This window comes from Cupressus sempervirens, chromosome 7 (genome assembly GCF_028749045.1).
Source record: "Cupressus sempervirens isolate cs-2001-9-10 chromosome 7, ASM2874904v1, whole genome shotgun sequence".
NCBI lineage: Eukaryota > Viridiplantae > Streptophyta > Pinopsida > Cupressales > Cupressaceae > Cupressus > Cupressus sempervirens.
In genome coordinates this window covers 196,285,248-196,313,074 of record NC_143124.1, presented here as the reverse complement: position 1 = coordinate 196,313,074, position 27,827 = coordinate 196,285,248, and the positions used below count along the sequence as shown (strand labels likewise).

General features: G+C 37.7%; 2 protein-coding genes across 4 annotated transcripts in view; both read right to left on the bottom strand.

Annotated features, from left to right (window-relative positions):
• The window catches only part of FRA3 (Endonuclease/exonuclease/phosphatase family protein), a 134,895-nt gene that overhangs the window by 16,555 nt on the left and 90,513 nt on the right, over positions 1-27,827 (bottom strand). The gene's annotated exons all lie outside the window — the stretch shown is intronic.
• On the bottom strand, positions 4,895-6,433 carry LOC149546171 (uncharacterized). The gene is made up of 3 exons (XM_089791040.1): positions 6,294-6,433; positions 5,784-6,189; positions 4,895-5,656 (listed from the first exon to the last, which is right to left on the bottom strand). Exon 3 carries the CDS (start codon positions 5,650-5,652, stop codon positions 5,074-5,076), a length of 579 nt encoding a protein of 192 aa, XP_089647166.1. The 5' UTR covers positions 5,653-5,656; positions 5,784-6,189; positions 6,294-6,433; the 3' UTR covers positions 4,895-5,073.

The window sequence follows — 27,827 nt, the reverse complement described above, 5'->3', positions numbered from 1 at the left end:
TGATGAGCCAACCTATTGGACCCAATTTACTCTTTCCTTTCACGGGCTCCCTATCCTATCCATGGAAATTAGTGAGTGAAAAAGGAATAGACTAAGCATGTATCACTATTTTATATATTACTAATATATATTCTATAAAATATAAGTGATATATAAAATTCTGTTCTTAGTCTTACTATTGCTTTTTCTATTAAAGATAGTTTACAATTCATAACATAAAATCCAAATGTTTATCTCAACAAGAAACCCTCAAAATTGACTAACTATGAACTGAAACTATTGTGCTACTATGCCTATGCCATCAGTGCCATATTTATTTTACATCAAAAATGATAATTATTGATCAAATTCTAAATATCTGCTAAAATAAAAAGACTATGGTCATGCTTTGTCCTATGTACCTACAATGTTGTTACTTTCTTCAGCTTGATCAGGGGTAAATGTGCCCAAAGGTGGAAAAATGTCAGGTGCAGCAACTTTATCCCAGCTCGGCGCATCTTTTGGTTTTGGTTCTTTTTCCTTAGCCTTTATCTCTTTTCAAGAGATTTGGTTATCATGCAGTACCTATTGCATGGTTTGACTTCTTCTTGACCCACAATGTCTTTATAAGCCTTGATTAAACAAGTTTGTTAATGTGACATCAGACTTGTATAACAGTATCACTACCTATTGTGCCAAGATCATAACCCTGCTTTTTGGTATTTCAATAACAGAAGACACCTGTGACATAATGAAAAGATAGGTGAGTTTATCATTAAGCTCACTAAGCTCTCTCTTAATCTGAAAAATCTCCTCATTCCTTTTGGACCATAAAAACCATCGAATCTCACAAAATAAGACAGACCAAAACATGTTAAGACAATCATCAAAAATGTCCACAAAGCCAGCCAGAACTTCAATCCATGACAATCTAGGAGATGTGTTCCAGACCACAGGTTGACCAAGGGAGAGGGACCATAACTGAGAAGCGAAGGAACACTCAAAATATAAGTGACTCACAGACTCAGGAACATTACACGGTGAACACAAGACAGATTCACAACCTAAGGAGGATAAAACATCCCCAAAAAAATCTGTTTAAGGTGACTTGGCCTAGTGACATCCCCAGGACGCATTAATCCAAGCAATAATCTATGCAAACCATCTCTTAACACCTGATATATCTATTTCACCTTAACTTGTTGAAACAGATTTCCATCTTTCCCACTTTAACTGGGCGCTGGCTAATCTCCAGACAAACTGCACAAAGATAATAAAAAAGTCAAACATTATTTTTTATTGAGATTCACAAAAACACAGTGAAGTTTTCTCAAAAATTTTGTTGTTTTCGATCACAAAATATGCAGATCATGAAGATCAAATGCTGAAAATTTCAAAAAATTCTGTGTATTCAATTTTTAAAAATTTGGTCAATGGTGCATTTTGTAGAGACGATAGCTGCGTCCCTTTAACTCCTCCAAAAAGGTGTGTATTGAGAATTTGCCTAGAAAAGAAGGGACTAGTGACCTTGCTAATTAGAGAAAAGGTATTCTTGTGGGATGGTGGAATGTCATATTTGCACCATAATTCCTCCCATGAACATAGTTGATTGTATGATATCCTCAATGGGTTTGATGCCCAAAGAGTACAAAACTTTTAGAGAACAAGATTAAGTAAGTGCAAGAGGTTTGTCATCAAGTTCAAACCACCACCAAATAGATCTATCCACCATTGAATATGTAGGAGAGTGCCCAATGGCCTCCTTGTGGTTCAACAGATGTCTCACCTTTGTCCATGCCTTCCATAATAAAGCAAAAATTGGAGAGCCAAAAAATTTCAGTTCAAAAGTGCCCAATAATATTTCACGTATGTCAAAATCTTTCCAGAATTTACATTTCTTAGGTTTCGATAGAGAAATCTTATTACTTATTTCTGATTAAGAATTTCCATAGTTTATTTCCATTCAAGATATTTAAATCCATTGAGAAGCCAAGGCAACTCTGTGAGCATTCAAATCTCTCAAACCAAGACCACCCATATGTTCAAAAACACAACACCAATCCCAAAAGACATTGTGTCTCTTATGATTCCCTTGGCCATCTAACCAAAGGAAATCCCTAAGAATCCTTTCTAGTTTATTGACCTGGTAATCGGAGAAGAACCAAGTAGATGTGAAACATATAGCATGAGAGGGAAGATCCTTTTGCACCACCTATATCCTTCCAGCCAAGGATAGTAAATCAGTTTGCCACCTTTAGTGTTTCTTCTCTATTTTAGCATATAATCACTCCCACATATCTTTAGTAGAGCGAAAAAGAGTGAAAGGGATCCCTTGATATTTGTTTATATGTTTAAGACCATCCCATCTCCATCCTTCAAATGCCAACTATCAGCATGCTTTCGCACCCGAGTTTTAAAGTTCAAAATTTCCCCATACGAAGAATCTCTGGTGATTTTTACTGCTAATGAAACTGTTGTAAATCTTGGTTCGTAAAGAAGGTGGTGTTTTGAGGCTATGTTGAACTTGAACTTTGAACCTCAAAGTTCAGAGATTCAAGTTCAAAGTTCAAAGATTCGCCAGTTCCAAGGCTCAATGCAGAAGTAATGGTTCAAGGAGGTCCTATAGTTCAAGTTCAGATGTTCAAAGTTTGAAGGTTCAACATCTGCAATTCAAGAAGGCGGATTTAGAGGTTTAGTTTGAGAATCTAGATTCATTAGAGGCACGCCATTATAAGTTCAAAGTTCGAGGTACAAAGTGTGAGATTCAGATTCATTTGTTTGAAAGTCATTCCAAATTTCAAAGTTTCGAATTTGAGGTTTTGGCATGCAAATTTGTCATTCCAAAGATCAGTCAAGTTTGGGGTTCGAAACTGAAATTGGGCTTCAGATTCAAAGTTTAGAGGTTCTTATTATGCCCCTATCAGTAGCTATTACAAAACCCCAAAATAGGACACAAGACTATGAAAGTATAAAGGTTTTTGAGAATGGGCCACTGAATTGTGCTTTTAGGGTCAAACCACCCATTATCGGGTTCAACATACAAGTTGTTTGAAGGCATCTAATGAATTAAAATAATGTCACCAATGGCATGTAAATATTGTTGCTAGAAAGTCAATAAGATGTGTGATTGGACATCTCATCGAGCCCCTTCCAAGTTGATCTAATTGATATAAACCAATTGATGATGATAAGCATATGAAAGTAGTTATGATATGTTTGGCCAAATGCGCAACACCATTGTTATTATCTTCCACACAGAAGTCACGGTGATAATGATCGACAATGAGAAGTGTTAAAATTGTCCTTACCACACATTGACATTTAGTCTTGCTTCCACTACTTCATCGACACCCTTAATATGGTCGATAATGTGATCATGCAGAAACATCTAGAAATCTCAAAAGACCAGTGCTTAGGAATGAAGCCAAGGGATTGTTTTCAAGCTGATTAATAAAACGCCAACTAGCAAGGGGTCATCTTTAGAGGCCCGAAATCTGGATCCAAACCCACACTGTATAAATGTTTTGTTTTAGTAAAGAAGCATCCCTCAATAGGCAAAAATCAATGTGTCAAATGCCCCTATCAAGTTTCCAACATCCAAGCACTCTGATAAGTAGTGGAACAATATTTGGGTCATTGAGAAAGGGCACGATATATGTTTGAGCAACATCGCATCATGGTGATCGAAGGATGCATGTGAAGTATTTGATTAAATGCTCAACTAAATCATAATGGTGAAATATAAAGAAACTTTCTCTGCACCATGTGATGAATCAGTCAAACGCCATAGCTGTGAGGAAGGAAATTGTTTAGGTTCATTAAATCAGATTTCACTCAGGAAGGCGCAACTAATGGACATGCCATACTCCCTCTCTGTGCGAATTAATGAAGTCTCTATGAGTTACCTTCAATGGGAACAAGATCTCACGGGGTCTATGTGTCCTTGGAAGCCAATTGAGTAGCAAGCTCATTATTTTGATTTTGTGAAGTCAATAGATCGAGGCCATGACATCAATTCATATGGATTCATGCAAACAGTTCATAAAGGCCCAATGCCACTACCTTGATGAAACCCAAGCTACGATTGGAGGGTGAAGATATTGAATATTAAAAGGACAAAATCTTAGGGGTGTCAATAGACGGATGCATGATGATTTGCCAAGCACCAAGGGTATATAACTAACATCGAAAGAGTCGACTTGCAAACTATTTGACAAAATGCTTACTAGATGTTCAACAATGTCACATGCGTATTGAAATACACATGGAGACAGCCTAAAAGGTCATAACAATGAAAAGAGTGTGTGAATGTGATCGATGATTGATTAGAGAAGATAATCTCGAGGTCGATGGTTTTAACTCATGCTCATCACCTAACAGGGAGAGAGTCGCGACCATGAATTCTACATTCTCATCATCAAAAGATCAATTCTCGGCAGTGCAGCTGGGAATGATAGATAAGTTGATTGTTTTGAGGCAAAATGTTATCAGAAATGGTTAAAGATGAGGTTGCTTATAAAAGTAGGGTGCTGAACAAATATTTGATACATAAATGCCATATGATATCACAAATAGTTGCAACCTACTAGAACATGTCTCAATGTCGATAAGAAAGTGAAGATGTTTGGATCAAAGTAACAAGAATCGGAATCGGCAAGGCCGAATCGAATCGTGAATTGGCAATGAATCAGCAATGAATCGGTGATGAATCGGCAAATTTGAAAAAACCCTTTAAATTTAAAGATTTTAAAAATTTAAAACTTATTTCATGCACCCTTTATTGAATATAACTTAAACACACTATAACATCATCAAACAGAAGTTAAAACTTAACATACATAAACATGGAACATAAAATCCATCACATACGTAACTATGTTATCTAAAATGTAAATTGCAGGCTAGCTGAAGTAAATAGAAATCAAATGGTCATAATGATTTAAATCATAGAATGTATGTAAGATGATCCATAAGACATCAAATCATAAATGTACGTAAGAATCTAAGATGAAGATCCATGAAAGTTTGAAACATATGTCTATCAATGATTCAGTATCAATATCTGTAAACAAAATATAAAAACAAGGCTCCAGCTTAGGCCTCGGACTCATAGTCATCATCATCATCCTCAACATCATCCTGAAGCTCGGTTGCAGCCTCAGCCTCAGCCTCTGAGTATCCAGTCTGCCTAGTAGCAAGGCGTCTAATGTAGGTCCTAGAGGACTGCCGAGCCATATCTCCTGCATGTAAGATTGGCTCACGAACGTCGCTAGGAACTGTGCCTATGTGTGCACGTGTGCATCTACCAATGCCTGAAGAACATGCTCTAGCTGCCTCAGCCTCTATATCCACCTGGTTAACCCACGCACGGTCTTCCTTAGTGAAGACTGGATCCACAACCTCTGTGAACCACTCTGATTCTAGAGCAATCTCCTCCAAAATGATCAGGGAGGAGTCAGTGCCCAAAATCTGTCTGATCCTAAGACGGAGTTTGTAATGAACAAAGACAATATCATTCAATTTCTGCACTGTCAACCTGTTTCTGCTCTTCGAATGGATGTGCTTGAACATGGACCAACTGCGCTCACATCCAGAAGCGCTGCTTGGCTGAATCAAAATACGAATGGCATTTTTTGAAGTTTTGGGGTTGTGGCCCCAAACATTTGCCACCATCTATCTGCAATAAGGGAAAATAGAAACAATTAGTCTCATTTACAAATTACAAGTTAACTCTAAAATTACATAATCAACTTTAAGTTTAGAATCTAGATTCATGAACATTGAATATATTATTTAATTTTTACCTGGCTGTAGTGTTGTCTGAGCATTTATGGCCATCCTGCTAGAGAAAAGTGGCCCCTCTTTATTCTTGAACTGGTCTAGCTCAACAATCGCAGCAGCGCTATCTTCATCACTACTCAACCTCTGAATCATTGTGTATAAGCCAGTGAGAACCTCCGCATACGCCTTGAACTTAGGATGGAAACGATATGCCGGATTCAGAAAGTAAGCTGCTGCATGGATGGGTCGATGGAGCTGATTCTTCCATCTCCTATCGATGATGTCCCAAATAGGGCCATACCCCTCCTGCACTCCTACATATTGGGCTCTAATGGCCTCCTTGGCCCTATCCATGCCCTCATAAATGTAGCCCATAGAGGGCTTCTCCCCATCAGCAGTTCGTAGCAAAGCTACAAGGGGTTCAGTGACCTACATATAAAGTAAAACAAAAAATTTGAGTCAAAACTTAAATATAAAATAATATAACTTAAAGTAAAAGTAAAATACTAAATGTTAAATTGCAATAAATTTACCTTTAGGATTTCTCCAGCGGGTTTCCAAAAACCATCCTAATCAAATATGCAATCCGCCACATCTATCCCTGCAGTGGTCGTAGCATAGGAAGAGGAAATCCACTCCCGCCCAATAAACATGCTCCTCAATTCATCCCTTGATGTCAACAAGGACTGTAGGGTGATGAAATTGTGAATCAGATGGAGTACATCATAGAAGATGATTATAATACTGAGAATCAGAGGGAGAACACTATAGAAGATACTTCGACTAGAAATCTGAGGGAGACTCCTTTAGAAGAACGAGACCCTTCTGTACCCAATGCTGAGAATGATGAAGTTTTAAATCACAAGAAAAAACCACTATGGGCCAGGAAAATGATTGAAGAGAACAATGTAGAACCAGATGAGATTTCTACAGAAAATAAGAAAACAAGAAATCAAAAATGTTATGTAGCCTTAATAATATAACTCATAAAAATTGAGCCTACTAATGTTGAGGAGGCTTTAAAATGTCAAGCATGGAAAGATGCAATGGTAGAAGAATATCAATCCATTCTATAAAATGATATCTAGGATATTGTACCCAGACCTAAAGACAAATCAATTGTATCTTCAAAATGGTTGTTTAAAATCAAGTATGCACTTGATGGAACTATTGAAAAACACAAGGCCAAATTTTTTGCAAGAGATTTCTCTCAAAATGCTGGAATTTACTATGAAGAAATATTTGCTCCAGTTGCACTCTACACCTCAGTAAGAATGATAATTGTCATTTCACCATCCAAAGGATTGAAAATACATCAAATGGATGTAAAGACAACTTTTCTAAATGTCATCATTGAAGAAGAAGTATATATAGAACAACCTGAAGAATTCACCACACATGATAGGAAGCGTTATGTATGCAAACTAAATAAAGATTTCTATGGCCTTAAGTAAGCTCCCAGGGCTTGGTATGAGAGGATAGACAGCTATCTCTCCAAGTTAGCATACTCTAAAAATGAAGGATTGTACAACATATGAAGACATTCGCAGCCAACACAAAGAAACGTTAAAAGTGAACAACATAAAAGACCTTTTCGAAGGACCAAGACTCCTCAAGGGGGCCATTTTACTCATGCAAATTCACAACAAAAGAGACGGGTTGGAGAAATCACATCAGACTGACTAGGAGTTTTATGTGGGTCCCTTAGGGTTATGGCCTCGTGGATGTCATAAAAAATCTTTCATCCATTCATTCCTAACATATTTTTCAAAATATCCAATGATGATATGTTAACTCTTGTTCTTTATGTTGATGACTTACTGATAACAAGTGCAAAACATCTTATAGCCAAATGCAAACAAGATATCATAGCTGAATTTGACATGAAGGATCTTGGACTTCTACATTATTTTTTAGGTTTAGAAGAGAGGCAGAAAGAAATATATTGTCCTAAACCAATGAAAATATACTACTGATATATTGACCAGATTTGGAATGATGGATTGTAAGCCTCTCTCAATTCAAATGGAAACTAACATTCAAAAGCTTAAAAGTGAAGCAGCAGATTTAGAACCTATAGACTCTACTCATTACCATCAAATTGTTGGATCTCTTATGTACCTGGTAAACACACGACCTGATATCTGTTATGCTACAAATGTGTTAAGTCATTTCTTGTGTAAACCCAAGGAAATTCATCTAATGGCTGCCAAGCATATTTTAAGATATCTATGAGGAACGATTGGACTCGGACTAAAGTATACATATACAGAGTTACAACTTCAAGGGTATTCAGATTCAGATTGGGCAGGCAGTTCTATTGATCGTAAGAGTACTACCAGATGTTATTTTAGCCTCCGATCAGCTATGGTATCTTGGTTGGGAAGAAAATAGTCAACAGTTGCTCAGAGCTCCACTGAAGTGAAGCACGTGAAGCAGTATGGCTAAGGAAACTTTTATTTGGATTATTTGGAAAACAACTAAAACCCACTATAATCTACTGCGACAATCAAAGTTGAATTAAACCATCAATTAATCCAGTTTTTCATAACAAGTCCAAGCACATAGAAATTCCTTACCATTATGTAAGGGACATGGGGGATAGAGATGTTATAAAAATGATCTACATTAGCACTAAAGAACAAAATGCAGACATTTTCACTAAGCCTCTTGCAATGTTTAAAATTGAGTGTTTTAGGAACAAACTTAGTATGATTAAATTGTAACCTAAGATTAAAATGTTGTATTATGTAAATTATTCATGAATATTTAATAAATTCAATATTGCAATATTGTGGATGCTTTGTGGCATAAGAAATGACGATTTGTTATGTGGATATGGTCACTATTATAAGGTGACGATCTTATTAATAGCTTGACCTGTTATCATGTGTCATGATTTGATTTGAACACTTGATGATGGATGTATTGAGGTTGACAACATTCAAATGAAGTCCTTGTATATCTTGATACTAGTGTTATCACTGGATCTAGTTCTAAACTAGTTAGAGGTTGTGATAACGGTTGTGTTAAAATTGAGGTAAGACAGAAGAACGTGTAATCCTCAATTGATTCTTGTGCACTCTCAATCCTTTGTTCGTCTAAGAGCGAGTGTTAAGATAAGAGTCTCCTTCAGATTGATAGGTTCAAAATATTGTTTTGATATTAATGTTTATATGTATTTGTGAAGTAATCTATATATATATATATATATATATATATATATATATATATATATATATATATATATATATATATATCTCCTTAAACTACATATATGGTAAATCGATTTAATATTGAAATGATATTGGTTATCGAATGAGTTATATTGAAATGATATTGGTTATTGGATGAGTTTTGTAAAGTCACCATTCGGTGATTATAAGTTATGAAGAGTCAAGCCACGGAGGGCCATGACTCCTCGTGGCATATGCCATGGGAGAGTCATGTCCCTCCGTGGACATTGACTCCCATCGTAGGTATTTATCCATCGTCGATGACTGTTGCAGAAAAAAATCAATAAAAAAGGCATTATCGACTACCAGCAGTCTCATAAATAAATCAAGTTAAATATGATTCAGTCCTTGGATAACTTAATCAATTTCCAGTCATAACATATATTCTAAATCTGAAATAATATATGTGACAGTCCTACAATTATCAAACTGATATATTTAAAGAGTTCTGACTTCCTCTATAAAGATCTGTATATATTATTAACATTTTCTCCTTCTCACTTCTTCATCTTCATTCAACTTGTTTCAAAAAACCCACTTGGTTCCAATGATGTTTTTATCCATATGTCTTCAGACAAGCTTCCGTCTTTCATTCTTCTTTATTTGATCTAATCATTCCTCCATAGCCTTGATCCAGTACTCACCTTCACTTGCTTTTGAAAAGTTCTTTGGTTCAACTTCCAAACACAGGTTCGCATGCACTATTGTGTTAACATGTTGTCTTCTTGTCTTAACCTTCGTACCTTTGTCTCTGACTATCAAATCTTCAGGATGGTTCTTTCAAATAAACTTGGATGGTGTCTTGGGCATTGTTCAGATAGAGTTCTTTGATTTCCTTGCTCAACCTCTCTAGTTTGTAATTATTCTTTTGTTGTTTCTTCTTTTTTACAATTTTCTACCTTTTCATAATCAATTTCTTGTACAATCTCCTCCTGATTTTTTTTCTTCATCAACCCTCACATTGGCACTTTCAACAACTTTGTGTAGTCTCTTGTTATAGCTCTTGTAACCTTTTCTTCTTGTGGAATATCCAAGGAATCTACCTTCATTGCTTCGATCAAATTTTTCCAAATCTTCCTCATTCCTTCCATAATATTTGCTTCAAAAAACTTGAAATATTTCATTGATGCAAGCCTTCCTTTTCAGAGCTCATAAGGAGTTTTGTTATCATTTTCCCTGATTTGTGCTTGGTATGCTATAGCATGAACCACTTCTTTCTAAAAGGTATCAGCTAGTTATGGTTTATTGACCATAGCTCTTGCCATACCTTCAATTGTTCTATATTTCTCTCAACTACTCCATTTTGATGCAGAATTATTGTGGCTGAATATTGTTTTCTCATCCCAGACCTTTCAAAATATTATTCAAACTCATTCGAGGTAAATTCTCCTCTATCAGATTGAAGGCACTTTATTTCCAGCCCTGCTACATTCTCTACTAGAACTCGGAATGCCTTGAAATCCTCTATTGCTTTATCTTTTTAGTTAAGAAACGCTATCACTTCATCCTAGAATAATCATATCAACAAGATTAAATGGTTTTCACCTTGCAAGATTTTTTTCTTTATTGGCCCACACTAATTGGTGTTAATAAGTTCCAAAGGCATTGATGTAGAGGACTTCGATTTGAAACTTATCCTTGTTCGTTTTGCATATTGGCATTGTTTGCAAATGGTATTTGATGGCTTTCTACTTTTGGCATGTGCTTTAGGCTTGATTTTTACTGATCTTTAAATGTTATCAAAGTTCAGGTGAACCATCCTCTTATGCAGTAACCAACTCTCATCTATATACGCCATGTAGCGATTTGCACTTATGGTCTTATCAAGAATGCATAGATTTCCATCCCTTCTATGGAAATTAATTTTCTATCCATCATAATTTTACATCCTCCGAAATGAAATTATCATAACCCCAAAATAAACATATATAATTCCCTTAGTAAATACTAGCAATTTACTTTTATAAATTTGCACAAAGAATTAAATAGATTATATGATTATAAAATGTTTAAATAAATTATATTATAAATGTTTAAGCAAACAAATAAATAAAGTATTATCAATATCAATATGAGAAATGATTAATAGTAAAACAAATCATATATTATACAAATACACAAAATCTTTTCACCATATAAAACTAATCATATAATTGGAGTCACAAGAGGTATAGTTGGAGTCACAAGAGGCACGACTGGTGGACATGACCATTCACCATATGGATCGCATATTTAGAAGACTAAGCGGCAGGGTAAGAGGATGCATAGGAAAGAATGAAATATATGGTAGAGATTTATCTAACTATCGAACTATAACAGTTTGAAGATATCCAAGGCAAAGAAGCGACGCACCAATACATCCCCGCAAGGCAGCCGCAGTAATCACCAGCAGACGTAGAAATCAGAGAACAAACAATCACTCCCATAGTTGCATGGTCTAATTAAATCTGGTCACAATATATCTGCCCCACGTGAACTCAGGACAACACCATCAACAAGGATCATGGTACCTGGAACTAAACATTGACAGAGGTAAAGATCGTATGAGGCTAGGAAGCCAAATATTGTCAGACTTACAATTCTACGCACAGGCATCCGAGCATATTGTTGTGAGGTTTTCACACATCGCCCCAAAATCTTGGGGACCCCCTTTTTAATCGCCTTTAGGGCCAGTGGAGAAGGTTAGATGTATTTTTCACCCGGTTTCAACTTGATTTTCCAGAGCTATCAGTTCTATCCTTAGGCCGAATAAGTTCAAAATTGATTTCAACTTGGCAGGATAAGATTGTGAATTTTGTACTTAGACGATTTCTTTTGAAATTTTGGATTTAATTGTAAATTTGAATGATTTTCAAATAAGGAAATTTTTTGTTAGACTTAGGTTCTTGGAAAATCTTATTTTTTTTGGTGAAATAGAATTTAATTTTGTAAGATGAAGTTAAATTGCAAAATCGATTTTTACTCTAGAGGCAATTTTATTTTTTGTCATAAAATTTTAATTATTTAGCAAAATCGATTTAGAGGAAAATTGCAAAAATTGGCTTTAATAGATTAAATTTGCCTTGAAAGCTTTTGGTATTTAATGAAATTGGTAAATTAATATTAAGAAATGGCTTTTGGTTAGCCAAAATTCAACTTCAAGGATGTATTAATTAGCAAACCCTCATTAAATAGAAATTTTTAGCATCCCCAAGGCACCATTTAATTTCGTTTTGCAATTTGTGGTTAATTAGTAAATTAAAAGTGCAATTTTCATTTTAGAAAATTAAAATTTTGGCAAAGTATTTAAAATGGGCCACTAACTTAGCTTTAATTTTGGTTTTTTTTCCTCTATAGGACCAAGTCGGCCAGCCTGGGAGGAAGGTGAAAGCTGCTATAAAGGGAGTCCCCTCCCATTTCATTTTCATCAATTCATTTGCTCCTCATGCTTGGGCGAATTTGAAGCAAGGGCAGATTTCCAGACTTGGGCGAAATTGGTGGAAGGCAGTTTTTTGGCGATTTTTGGGCAATTTCTCCATTGCCATTGTTGGGCGATTTGTCTAAGGGCCAGATTTTTTGCGTTTTTGGGGATTTTTGCTCCACTTTGTCGGCTGCGATTTGTGCCCTAGGTGGCAGATTTTACAGATTTTGCTCCTTCTTTGCTTGGGCAAATTTTGTGGAAGGGCAGATTTTTTTTTTTTTTTCATGCTTAGCCGAATTTTGTGGGAGCCGAATTTTGTGAGGGCCGAAATTTGTGGAAGACAAAATTCTGATTTTCTAGAGGGGCTGCAATTTTTATATCAGATTTGGGCAATTTTGTTGGGAGAAGAGATACATATGAAAGTTTGATTTTTGCATAGAAGGCAAGTGTTGGATAAGCTTTGAGGCTTTGTTTTCTAATTTGCAAAGGGATTTGTAATTCTTTGATGTCATATCCCGGGTTCCGAAAAGTTGCTGTAAGATTATTAGTTAAGGTGAAAGTCATCATCTAGAGTTGCAAGGAGTGCTTAAGCTGACATCCATTCTTTCGCTCTTTTCTAAGAATTGCACTACTTGGTTCTTCTTGCCTTTTGGTCCACCACTCTACCATCCCGTAATAGGGCGACGAGCATGGAGGATGATAGTGCAAGTAAGAATCTCAAGCGGGCAAACGCTAAGAAAGACAAAGAGGATATGACGCCCAAAACTTCCTTCTTCTCGAAAATGAAGAAAATAACCGATACTAATATCGCTACAGTGGACATGATACGGATGAGGGACAGACTAAAGGAAGGACAATCCCCCTTGGCAAAGAGGATATACAAGAGCGGAATTGTACATGCAGCAGCTTTTCCTCCTACTTTGCCTTGTCCGGAATTGATTATGGAGTGTGCATCCAGATTTGATCTAGACAGTAAATCCATCATTTTTGGCGAAAGGAAGAGAGTGTTGGCCAACATTGGCGAACAAGCAATTGAAGAGACATTTAATATTCCTCAGAGCAAGGGCATGACAGTTGTAATGGTGGATCAGGCGGCCAAATCATTTCAAGGTAACCAAGAGGCCTACTTCTCACATCTAAAGCGGAATTGGATACACGAAGGAAGGAAAGGAGTTAACAAATCAACAAGGCTTACAGTGGCAGATTTCAAGCCGGAATATGGCGATCTCATTGTTCTTCTCAGCCGGATCATGGGCCTAGCTCAAGCTATGCAATTCGAAAACTGGATGTACTTCTTCATTGATGAAATTGAAAAGGGAAAAGAAAAATTTGATTGGGCTAGGATCATAAGTGAAAATTTAGAGTTGCAACTTAGAACAGTTCAAAACCAAAGGCAATTCTACATGGGATCCTATCTGTTTTACTTAATTGCTAGATTGTATGAGAGTCCGGGACTTAGGGCCTTAGGAGAGATTGGTAATGGGCCGGGGCAATATTTGGTGCATGAATGCTATCCGCAGCTTCATTTGCACAATAACAAGGATTACAAGATGTTTTGCGATGCATTCGCCATGAAGACAGTAAGGGTATTACAAGGGGCGCCTGCTAAGAGACTTTCATCGGAAGCAGAAGCAAGGATTAAGAAGTTTGGGAGTTGTTTCATCCAATTCCCGCAATTCACATACATTAGAGTGGCAGGAAGTACAGTTTGTCCCAAGAGGCTTCCAAGATACCCGCCCGACAAGGTAGTTTTGATGGAATTGGCTAGGCAGCTTGAGCACTATGATAGAGTAATAAGGAATGAGGGAAAAACAGGCGTTTCCTTCTCAATTATAATTGGCAATGATAGTTGCCCAAATCGGGCCACCTTTGAGGCTGCAGAAAAGGAATTGGAGTGGTATCATCTAGGATGGTACAGAGCAAGGCAAGGATTCGACCCTGTTCGTCTTATCAAGGCATCTCATGGAAGCAAATTTAAGCATGTTCCCACTATAGAGGACTTTTGGGCCAATGCAAAGGATGATTTTCACGTGAGAAAGCTAGCTTTCTTGAGATTGTCGGTGAACATGATGAGAGATATCAGATGGAAAGGCCTTGATATTCTCGATCAATTGGAGGATGATCGTAGTGTGTTGAGAGAAGACTATGAGACAGTAGTTGGAATAGAGTTGAATCTAGTGGATTGGGACGATCATCAGGATCCTTCCTTGGAGGCAGTCACAAGGACAGTAGATTTGCATACCGAGTCGTGGTATAATGCCAAGTTGAGAAAGCTACAAAGACAAAAGGTTCTCCTTACTTATGAGATGATGAAACCAAAGGAAGGTCTAGTAGAATCAATCGGACAGAAGGGTGAAGGAAGTGTTCGGCAATCGGAGACAGTTAGAAATAGCAAGAAGAGGGCTTTGGAGGTAGAGAAAAGCCAAGAACGTTCGGAACCTCCAGCCAAGAGACAGCGGGCAGCGCCGTCAAGGGAGAGTATAACTAAGGCTAGAAGCCAAGAGGTCAATTCGAGTGATAAAGGGGCCGCAGTGGAGGTGAGCTCTGATTCGGAATCAAGTGGCTACAGTGAAAGTACGGAGTACTCCCCTCTCTCGGAGAACCAGCAAGGAAATATGGCAGAAACTAGTAGAGAAGAAGATGGGCCGATTGATATTGAAGAGATAAGTCAGGCGTCTAAGGCCGTTGGTGATGCTTTGTTGGTCGAACCGAATCCGGATTTGGGGAGATGCACTGCACCACTATGGTTAAGGCAAATGCTTATGCCGAGAGGCGACGTGGTAATGGCTCACGCAGTTGATGATATCCAAGGACTAATAGAAAAGGATGATAGCGAGAACCAAAAATAGATGGCAAATACGGTGGCAAGGGTAATCAGAAGCGACAGTGATGGTCACCGAAGGGTTCAGATTGCTATACCAACAGTCAATAAGGCAGCGGATGAGATTGCAGCCCGGGAGTACGAAATAGTAGAACATAATTTGGGAAGAAATACAGATGATATGGAATGTGAGGAGGTTCAGGAAGGCATAGCATCAATCAGAGAAAGATTGAGGAAGGCAAACGAAAGGATAGTAAAGTTGGAGGCCGAAAACAAATATTGGAGAGATTGCCAGCCAATCCAACAGCTGCATCAGGCAGCCCTTCCTCAAGACAACGGGAGCAATTCAGAAGAGGTATCAGCTCAGTTACATGAAGTAAGGGGTTGGATCTATGATACAATCCAAGATGGGCGAAATTTCTTGCCCTCCTTCATCTCAACATTCCAGTCATTGGTGACTGTTAGAAACAAATTCAGATTATTTGAAGAGGAATGGAAGAATTTTCTTCCCATCAAGGATTTGGTTATTCCTAGGCTGCAGGCGTTCATTAGGCTACTGGAGGCATATTTGGAAAGAGCCCGGTTGGTTGATGAGAGAGGATTGAGCATAGTTGAATCTTGGTATGTCGCATTGACTACCAGATTCAGAATAGTTGAAGAAATTCATGATGAGATTGCACAACACGGCTCAAGCGTCGACACTTCCATTTCGACCATGATGAGCGACGTTGGGGTGGCGCTTGATTTTGAGGGTATTAGAGAGGAGGATGTCAGTGAGACAGGATTTGGATCGAGATTGGATGAGTTAGGAAAGGCTGCCGTCAAAAGGAAACATCTGAACACCCTTTCCTCACTCAATGCTTTTATTGGGTTTGCAAAGGAATATGAGAAGGATCACGAAAGGATACTACAAGCAGCAAACAGCGTGGCAAAGTCAGCAGAACTCCGAGCAAAGCACACACCTTGTCCTCCTATGGAAGAAGTTAACGAAAGGCTAGCTAAGTTCATTGCCTTAGCTAAAAGAACAAAAGAAAAAGGAAGAATTATATTAGAAGATCATCTTATGTAAGCCCAAGTGGCAACTTTCTCTTTCTTCTAGAATAGGACAAGTGTTTGTTTCTGATTGGCCACCATTTTGGTGCCTTCTCATTGGTTGCCACTTTTGCACTTTTTTCATTGGTCCATTGATGAGGTGGCATCTTCTCATTGGCCGATGGGGTGGCAACCCTAATTAGGATTTTTGGATCCAATCTGGATCGTCGATCTTGTTTTGATCTCTACCGTCCATTGTATTTTGGACCTCTATATAAGGCCATTGGCTCTCATTTGTAAAGGGGGGGGGGGGGGGTTGGAGAAATTGTTGCGAAAATAATACCAAAGTGCTCTCTTTTTCATTGCATGTTGACTAAGAACATTGGGTGTTATTGCATGTTTTCTACTTCCACATAGTTAAATTTTCTTTTCAAGTTGAAGCAATTTCATTTCAAGTTGTTAGAGTAAGAGTAAAATAAGAGTAAAATAAAATGGATAGTTGCATGGTAGCTTTGGTAGATGTTTGATAGGGGTCAACACTAGGCCACTAGCATCCTAGCGGCTGGTTGGGAGGCTTTGTGTGGTGATCTAGTTTACTTTCCTTTGAAGCGTTGCATCTATGGAGGTAGGGCTGCTGGTTAGCCTTCATTAGATTCAATCCCCGTCCATTTGCTAACCTTCCATTCTTAGGAGTAGGAGTAGTTGAGCAGCCAAATTTCATGCTTAGAAGAGGTTAGTTAGAGAAGTAAACCAAAACATCGACATTCTAACCTTCCATCGCCATTCACCCTACATTGCCATCATCGCGCCATCAACATCATCTAGCATTCACACCGAACCACCATCTCCATTTTCTCACCAAGATCCAAATTTTTCTCAAACAAGAAAACGTAAGGCCGCCTACGTGATTACCAGCAAATCACATTGATAAAACTGAGCGAGTATCCAACGGTGTAAGGAACATTGGAGTTATACTCATGTCCCATGAGAGATAACTTTTCAAGAGAGGAATTGTGTATTTGATATTCTGTATCAAGCATCCAATTACTAATATGTTATGTAGTGACACAAAACTCGCATCAACACATATAAGCAAGGAAGAACCAAATGTACGAATGAAATTCTGAATATATTCCCAAAAGCCAAACAGGTGATAAGCCTAAGTTGAGGTTGAGGTCATTAAGAAATAGCAAGGAGTTTTAGTACCACCATAAGGAAAAGAACCATTAGATTCTTATCAAGGAAGAGCCAAGTACAATAAACATATTGTTACATTCTATATAAAAGAGACTGTAATTTAGAGTCAGAGAGGTATGTTTTCATTGTGTTATTAATATAGTAAAGAACTTACTAATTACAAGCTATTATATAAATGAACGTATAGTTTTGTTGAGACAGAGAAATCTTCAATAGAAGGCATCCAAATGGATGTCTGGTCCTTAAGGGATTCAGAGACTAGGGGACATTCAAGAGCAAATGTCAGGGTTCCTAAGAGAAATCTTAGAGCGAGATTTGTAGAGAATCTCTTAAGAGGCAAAATATATATTTTAGTGGTCAAACATATGCATATGTCAGAGATAAGAGACTTGGTTAGAGGTGGGATCTCTACCAAGTAGCATTATAATCAGAGATCCCAAAGAGGCCTTGAGAAGATACCCTTCATATGAGAATTACCTAATCGAGAAGAAGTTCTCACTAGAAGGTTAAGTGATTTGAGAAGAGTCTCTTCCATAAGATTAGGAGGGGGTAGAAAGGGTAGTATCTAGACTATCTTAAGTAGTTCACAAATTTAATATACATTTTTGTTATTGTACTAAGAATGTGTTGCAGGTTTCCACATCCATTTCTTACTCCTGAAGAGGGGACATTACAGAAATGCAAAGGCATGCCCTTAGTCACACATTTACCTCACACTTAGAATATTATGCTTCAATCTTTCAACATATAAGACAGCTGTTGTTTTAATTCTTCCATTGTCCAAAATAATTGTACTTTCACCTTTTATGCTTGTTGTAGCATAATCTCCAAAATTAGTGTTCCTTCATTCACTCTTTCCAAAGAGAGAAATTTTCTCTTGTCACCATCTGTGTGAATTGAGCATCTACTGTCAACATACTATTAGTCTCTCATCTTGAGCAAGCGGTGGCACTTGTACAAGCATAGATCTCTTCTCTTGCGACTTTTTTCCGTTCTCTGATTTGTTTATCATTTTCAATGTCACAATCTTCTTACTTATTTTTTTTTGGAGAATCACAAAAAATACATCCACAAAACATAGCCATGTGCTTGAAATTATTGTAACATAATGTTATCAGCCATTAGAGGAGCAAATGCACTGAAGATACATTTTGAAACCCTGGAATCATTCCTTGTACACACTTTGCATTCTAATATTTTATGAACAAATTGATATCATAAAAAACGGATATGAAAGGAATAGTTGAACTTGATAATGCATGACATTTTTTAGGGAAGGACCATTTGAGGTTATCCTTGTTATTATTTTCTGAAATTGTGAGGCTTTACTGTCCTTGCTTTCATCTTTGTTTGCTTGCTCTTTGCTTTCTTCACTTTTATTCTTTTCTATGTTAACCTTCTTACTTCTTTGTTGAAACTTTTAAGGGCAACGACATAATTCCTACTGTTAGAGTAATATTTTGTTTTTCTACTACTTAAATCATTTTGATTTAATTAGTTAAGTTATTACTCTTTAGTGCTTAAGTTTTTTCTTAGGTGCATTAATAATTAATCCTTTTATTAATTATTAATGTGCAACTTAGCTTTCTTAGGCCTTAGGGTTTCATTTACCTTTAAGGTTGAACTCTTGTAATTGTTTTTTCATTATCTTGGAATACATTTTTGCTCTCTTTGTAGAGATTTCCAAGCTGCGTTTTCTTCCTTCCCTGGTTTCTCTTTAGCAACAGGTTTTTTACATGTAGGTGTTCTTGGCGAACTGTGAAGTTGATTTTCTCAACTTCTATATGGTATCAGAGCTTCCCTGCTACTACCTGGTCTGGAGATCATGAAGCCATAATTCAAAAATAAAAAACCCATCTTTTCATGGTTTTTTCTCTTCAATCTAGAGGAGGCGCCTTTTTTTGGCGCACTTTGGGCAAAAACGGACACCACCATCATGCTCAAAAGGCCTACTAAGTCGAAATTCATATAAAATATGTTGATTTCGGCCATAGTAGCCTTTGGAAAAAAAAAATGGCCTCTCGGGGGCCGTACGGATTCAAAAATCAAAAACAAAAAAAAAATGCTTTTAAAGCGCTTTTAACAAGTGGTCACCCATGTACCACCGATGGGCTGCCCATGCCCTGCCAAAGCCCCGCCTCCGTCGATGGGCCATCGTTGCCTAGCCCGCGCCCAAACACCGCCGACGCACCACCCACCCGCCACTACCGCCGGTGCCGCACCACCTGGCAACCACCGCCACCATAGTCCCACCACTCGACGACCATTGCGCAAGGTGACGTCACCTTCCAGTCAAGTGACGTCATCTTCCCGACACGTGACGTCGTCTCCCAGTCACTAGAAAAATTGTTTGAAAGATTTGTTTGGTAGGTGCTGACGTCATTTTTTGTTGACTGGATTTTTTTTCCCGGCAGACGGCCGTCAAATTTTTTCCAATGTGTAATTTTCCAGAGAGCTCATTCTTTAGAAGAGCAATTCATTTTTTGACTGTAACTCGAGCATACGGAGGTCTTTGTTCGATTCGAAAGAAGCTCCAGAAAGCTAGTTCCGAGCTGGAGATGATGATGCTGGTTTCATTTTATGACGTGGCCGTTTGAGCTCCTATTTTTGGTGTTGAAGCAAAGGCTTCAGTTTCCTCCCTCTCTACATCTAGCATCCAAGTTTTCTTCTTAGTTTTTGTGCTTTTCGTAGTTGTTTCTTTGGTTTACGAGGGATATTTTTATACATTTTGGGGGGGTACATTTTCCTTTCTGTAATTTAATTCAGAAACGACCCTTCTGCTTCTGTCTACTTTCTCTCAATGGCGGACTCTTCTGTCACCTGCCTTACACCTTACAACTACCATACTTGGAAAGGATAGATGATCAGATTGCTTATGGCAAAGAGGTTGGTCACGCCTCGATGCGGCCCAACCAGTTCTACAGAGGCCTTATGAGGTTCTTATACAGCGTAATAAGATAAATGAGGCAATGGGCCTCATTACAATGAATATTTCAGATGGGTTACTGTTTCACCTGGATGGTTTGACTACACCCAGGGCTATGTGGGACAAGTTTTCCACCTTGTTTGGCACAATGAATCAGTTCAAGGTTCTACAGATAGATGCAGAGTTCACCTCCTTGGTTCCTGAATCTTTCACTAGCATTGAGGACTTCTTGATGAAGTTCAAGTCTCTTTGATCTATTTTACACGTTGTTGGATCTATTTTATAGGTTGTTGGAAAGACAAAGTCAGATAATGAGTGTATCCTTCTAATACTCTCTAAGCTTCGAGGTCCTTATTAGATTTTCACTTCTAACTTCTACTCCACTATGGATGCACTACGTGTACGAGATGTTATGCCCTCTTTTGAGACATTCTGTGACAAGTTAACTCGTGAGCAGTCCAAGCTCACTCAGATGGATTCACTTATAGGTTCACAGTCACAGGCATTGCTTGCCAAGTTACCTCAAGATACACAAAAGCAGAAGCCACAGCAAATATCAGATTCCTCTTCTTAGCACTCTACTGGTCCACCATCTTCTTCTAAGAAGGAGAAAAAGAAGACTGAGATTCCTACCTACTCCTATTGACGAAAGGGACCTCATGATGAGTCACATTGTTTTTAGAAGAGATTTGATGGCTATGAGAAACAGATTGCAGATTTACAAACTCTTCTTCATAAGAGCACTTTTTCTTCTCTATCCTCTTCTACCTCACAGGGGTCTACCTTTCAATCTTCTTCCATCTCTTCAGCATCTACACCAGATTTTGGACTAGGTCATGCATTATGGGCATCCATTGTATCCCCTTCCCAGGTCCCTTGGATACTAAATTTAGTTTCTTCTCACCATATGGCATCTTCTCAAGGGGTCTTGTCCACTATTGAGGCTTCTTCCATTCCTCATTTTCTCATGGGGAATAACTCTTCCCTAACAGTCCACTGGAAAGGTTCAGTTGGTATTCAGGATTGAACATTCAATGATGTATTGTATGTTCCATCTCTGCCTGCAAATCTTCTCTCAATTTATTAGATTACACACAGTAGATCAGGGAAGACAGTTGAGTTCACTGCAAATTCAGTCTTCATTCAGGATAGTGCAACAAGAGGCATTATTGCTATAGGGGCAGTTGATCATACCACCTATATCTACACCTTCTCGCACTTTGGTCCACCATCTCCATTATCGGAGCACAACTCTTCTCTTTCGCAAGAGCATCATGTGGTGTAGTCAGGACACTTGAACCTTTGTATTGGTCCCAAGATCATTGTTTTGACTACCACACCACATCCAATTGAGATCTTTTCTCTTCAGTAGGATTCTTCTTCAGCTTTGCTTGACCCTCCAGCTCCATTCATCAAGCCTCCAGGCGCACTTGTTGAGGATTCTACAGAGGACATTCATCTCCTCTTTCATGATAGTGTTAGAACACCTAAATTGGGGACTCTCTTTCAAGATCCTCATGTTTTCTCCTTTGAGCATCAATTAGGCCTTCCAGTTTAACCTCTCATTCAAGGGTTTCGTTGTTCTATGCCCTTGTTTCTTCCGCATTGGAGTTCCATTGGTTCAATTATTTCTACAGAGACTCCATCATTCTCGGGGGCTTTGGTGTCTCTTCCCTCTCTCATGGGGGGCCTAGTTGTACTTATTGTTTTGAAAGAGTCTCTTGAGCCATTTCTTTTTGTTGTTTTTTTAATCTCTTTTTAGAGAGGAGTTTTTCCCACTGGGTTTTCTCCTTTGTCTCCGATTTATAGAGATTTTCTTGTTTTTGGGTACCTAATCAGGCCTTGTTGCCAGGACCCATTTCTTGCTTTCATAGTTGTGCTAGGTTAGCTTATCCCCTTCACTTAGCTTAAGGGAGGGTGTTAGAGTAATATTTTGTTTTCTTACTACTTAAATCATTTTGATTTAATTAGTTAAGTTATTACTATTTAGTGCTTAAGCTTTCTCTTAGGTGCATTAATAATTAATCCTTTTATTAATTATTAATGTGCAACCTAGCTTTCTTAGGCCTTAGGGTTTCGTTCACCTTTAAGGCTGAACTCATGTAATTGGTTTTTCATTAACTTGGAATACACTTTTGCTCTCACTCCGTTGAAATTTCCAAGCTGCGTTTTTTTCCTTCTCTAGTTTCTCTTCAGCAATAGGTTTTTTGCATGTAGGTGTTCTTGGAAAACTATGAAGTTGGTTTTCTCAACTTCTACACTTACTGGTATAGTTCTATGACCGAATTGATTGCATAAAAAATAGTTATGAAAGGAATAGTTGAACCTGATAATGCATGACTTTTTTTAGGGAGAGACCATTTGAGGTTATCCTTGTTATATGTTTGAAATTGTGAGGCTTTACCGTCCTCCTTGCTTTCATCTTTGTTTGCTTGCTAGTTTCTTTCTTCCCTTTCATTATTTTTTATGTTCGCCTTCTTGCTTACTTCTCTATTGAAACTTTTGAGAGCAATGGCATAATTCTTATTGCAATAACCCTATCACTTAATGAAGGCCAAAGGCCACAAATTACTTTGTGAAAAGGCAAAATATTAATACCATTAGTAAATCTTTTATTCAAGAAGATCAATTTGTTTTAGATATAATACATTTAAGTCATACCTTTCTGTAAGCTACTATCTCTGTTTGACTATTGGGGTGGCATGTGCTGCTGATTTTATATTAATATAATTATTTGGGGTGATGCTTCAATCTTTTGCTACAATACGATATTTGTGTATTAAAGCATTGTAGTAGTAAATAATAAGACCAGTAAAATATATCATAATGACATTTCATTATGCTTAGATGAAATTGTTTATGGCACATGAATCAAAACCATAATTGGGCCTCATAAGACCACTAGAAGCTAATGTAGTAGGGCGCAATATAAATTGCTCCAAGGGGGTGCAACTTCATTATGATATAGTACAATTGCACAGTGGGTTGATCTTCTATAAGGATTATAGAAAGCATAAGGTATGATAAAAGTAATACAACTGAGGAGAAATGCAAAGAACAAACAAAGTGGTTAATGAGATACCATCAATAAGATATCAGTTTGAGTCTAGTCAATACCTTGTTAAGGAAGATAGGACGACTCTTCAAAGGTTCTAAAACCAAAGAGAGTGACTCTTCATTTGTGTAGAGATATATGTTATTAATAACAAGATATACATAAAGGATTGAAGGGGAAGAGGAAGGGAGAGTACATTACGACTACCTGGAGTAATCCCCCCGGAGGGCTACGGCCTAACATGGCCTTCTATGCTGAGCATTTTCTTCAGATTCAAGACGGTATTATTGTTCGCCCTACTTATCTCTATCGGTGCTGGAATCATGCCTTATGGTTTTCTTTAGGTTCTTTCAAAATTGGCTCTCACCACTTTAGGGCTCGGATCGATCACCATATCGATTGTGCTGATCAGATATGTCAGTTGTGTACTTTGGTAGAGGTTGAGACTGAGATCCACTTCATTTTTCGATGTCTTTACTATGAGATCAAAGGGAGATTTTACTGCCTTTTCAGAGACTGTTCTTCTCTTTCGATGTTTTTCAGCTATATTGATCAGCGGTGTCTTGCACTTTATCTTCAGGAGACCACCCACCTTCAGGAGATTACCCTAGAGTCTTTTATAACTAAGGGGCATACTTCAGATCAGCTCATTACTGCCTTTTTGTTTCCCTTGTTCCCTTCACAAGGTTTGAAAATGCCTTCCAGTATTTCTCATTTCAGATCGGTTAGACATTGCACTAGTCTCTCCAGGCAGTGAGAAATCCTACAACGGTTCTATACAGCATTCTAAAACTTTGGATTGTTCACGGGTTTACCCCTCTACTACTGATTTCTTTGTGACAAGGAAGGACCCTGAGTCCTTATCTTGTCTTCTCTCTTGTTTTGTTTCTTGCTTTTGTTTCTTCTTAGTCATCGTTTCGTGCTTTTGTTTTGGTCGGCTCTTCTGTTTGTATGCTCAGTCCCATAAACCATATTAGTTTTTCGTGGACATTAATATTATAATCTTATCTTATCCTATCTTATCTAACAATCAGATCGGATTGTACACTCAGTTTGAGTCACAGATTTACAAGTCATGAATAAATGAATTTAGAGAAGGCATTTATTAGAGACAGTATCTTAAAGAGATCATTGCAGGAGCAAAGCTATACATAAATCTGAGATGATGAAAAGCAGTTCAGTCACTGAATCAATAAGAAGTGTCTCTATTACAAGTTTAATATCAGACCAGTAATTATTTTGGACTGATCAGCAGCAGTAAACTTGCATATACTTTACAGTATATATCAGGGCAGCAGATGCTCTCAGAACTGTAGTAATCTCATTGCACATTCTGAAAATAATATCAGAAACAGCACTATTGTTTACACTTGATTGATGACAGTCATTCCTATATTGCTCGATATTTAGACTAGATAAACAATCATAATATACACAGGTATCATATACTTGAGATCAGAATTACTAAGAAGACATCAGACACAGCAACTTATGCTCGTTCGATATAATACATTTATTTAGCCTTGCATATTGAAGTCATCTAGATTAAAAAAAAATTTGTAAAAGGTTATTTATCAGATATTCATATTGATCTTATTGTCCAAGACATTTGGATGTAGGAATAGTCATTGCAATCCAAAGATCATTTCCATCATTTATCATCATTGTATTAGTAATAAGGAAATTGATATTTGCTATTAGCAAATTTTTACCATCCAAACTCTTTTTGGATATAAGATTTAATAGAAAAAAGTTTCTTGCAATTGAAGTATAAGAAATTAATCCCAAAACCCTAGAGGATCTTATAAGGGAAGATTGCACTTACCATTCAACTTCTTTGTGGTTTGTGAACTTTTGCCATCATAAGCAAATCACAATTGATAGTGGGCTATCTTTGTGAGTTAATAAGACCTGCTTCTATGGCGTATCATTAGATGTCACAGGTTCACTCATAGTATTCTTTTCGCTGAGTTTGATGCTCATCCCTTCAGACTTGCAGCCATATTTGACTTAATTTGGTTCCTTCATTGGCTTCATGGTTTTGCGGATTCGATTTGAGATCAATATAGATACTCCTACCTCGGTTACTACTCTTCTACTACGACTGTGAGTTCTAATACTAGCTTTCGAACTTCTTGTTGGTATGTTCAGGCATCCTCTCTGTTGAGCTCGATTGAGATTGATATTGACCGCCTCCCTCCATATTAGTTCTCGTTGAATGCCCCTGCTCATCTCCTCCCCTCATGTCAGGAGTTAAATGAGCATGTCAAACTTAATATCTATAGACAATACATTATCACTACCTAGAGTAACCTTCCTAGAGGTTTACGTCTGAGGATGGCCTTCTATGCAAAGCACTTTTTGGAGATTTGTAATGGGATTATTGTTAGTCCTAGCTACCTATCTCGACATTGGTGTCATGCCCCGCATATCTCTCTGGGCTCTTTTAGAGTCAGTTCTCACCATCTTCGAGCTTAGACCGACCATCATATGGACAACGGAGAGCGGATTTGTTAGTTGTGTACTTTAGTGGAGGTCGAGACAGAGACTCACTTTATTTTCCATTGCCCTATCTTCTATGAGATCAGAGGTAGATTTCATTGTCTATTCCGTGACTATTTTTCTCTTTCATCTTTCTTCAGTTACATTGACCAGTGATGTCTCGCACTTTACCTTCAAGAGGCCATCCTGCCAGCATACCTTTAATCAGCTCATTACTACCTTTTTCTCACCCTTATCTCCGTCATGGGGTGTGAAAAGGTTGTTCAGTACCATTAGTCACTCTAGATCTATTAGATCCTGCAACAGTTTCTTCCAACATCTCAACACTTGGCAGCATAATGACCTATATTACCATAATTGAAGCATTTAAGAGTATATTTAGCTCTGCACTTGCTAGATCCTTCAGTGACTTTCTTTACAAGGTTAGCTTCTCCCTCATCACTTGAACTTTTGCTTGATGTTCGAACTTTTTTCTTCATCCTTACTGATGCTAAGTCAACATACTAATTAAGAAACAATCGTCGTTTTCATTCAAGCTTTCATTGTCAATATGCACACACCAAAAAAGGTCAGCAGGCTACACAAAATGATAAAATGTGGAAAATCTGATAAACAATATTCCATAATTCAGAACAGATTTCTCGATGGATCATTTCATTAAGTTGGTAAACATGCCTTTCCCTTTCTCTCTGGATCTCTTCTAAATTTGTTCGAAAATATTAATGTTTATACACAACTGACAGCCACGGTACTACTATACTTCAGTAATGCAATACCATTGACACTGAAATGTTTACCGTACGGGTAATATAAATGAATGCATATAGACAATGGAAATACAAACACGAACAAAAAAACTCCTTAGATTATTCACATATGCCAGACATTACATTATGCTTCATTAGATGAATGATGATTTACAATGATCCCAGACGAGATATAAATACTATCTGTCGAACCTTCTCAAAGGAGTCTGTCGGCCACAAACATTATGTCCGCTACAAACTATTTACCCATCAGCTACAGAATACAGAAACACTGACGACAATCACTCCGTCGGCTATAGAAACACTAACGACAATCCAATCGGCTGACACCATCCGCCCCAAAAAGAAAAGTCGTCTCCTAACAACTAACAAAATTAAGAGACAACTTACAGACAACAAAAAAAATACTAGAGAGAAGGAGGAGGCATCCCAGAAGAGTGCTGCTGACGACACAACTCATACACTTGCTCTGTCCTGATGTGCAGATCTGTCTGAATCTGAGAATTAACCTCCATGGCCTCCTTCAGAAGAAGCGCGACATCCATAGCCTGCCTCCTGGCTAACTGCAACTCATGCTCAGCCGCATCTTTATCCCAGACTATAATGACCCTTCATAAATCTGCTCTCAAATGTTGGTTGAAGGCTCAAAGAATTTTGTCAAACACTTCACATACAAGGGTCATATGACTGATATAAAATTCAGTATTCTTTCATGGTTCTTTCCTTCACTTAGCATCAAGAAGAATGCTTGCAAGAAGATTCTGAATTGACTAAACAATGACCTAACATGAATGTGCAACTTATTCTGACAATATTCAATGCATATATGTGACTGAAACCACTTGCAATATACAGCTACAGCAACTAGTAATTTTGACAAACACTTGGGATGCAAAAATTATAACATTATTTATGCCAAAAAGAGAACCCATAGCCAATTGACATTTTGTCAAACAATTGGCATGCAAACTAATAAGCTGATCATGAATTAAATGAACACCTACAGCCAATTGGCATTTTTACAAACAGTTGGTATGCAAACTAACTAGCTGATAAATAATAATATTGAATTGCTCAAATGACACCAACAACTATTATCTCCTTAATTGCAATGAAATTTCTAATACAATG

Coding starts and splice junctions, on each gene's coding strand:
- LOC149546171 (XM_089791040.1), bottom strand. CDS start 5,652: ATGGTGGCAAATGTTTGGGGCCACAACCCCAAAACTTCAAAAAATGCC.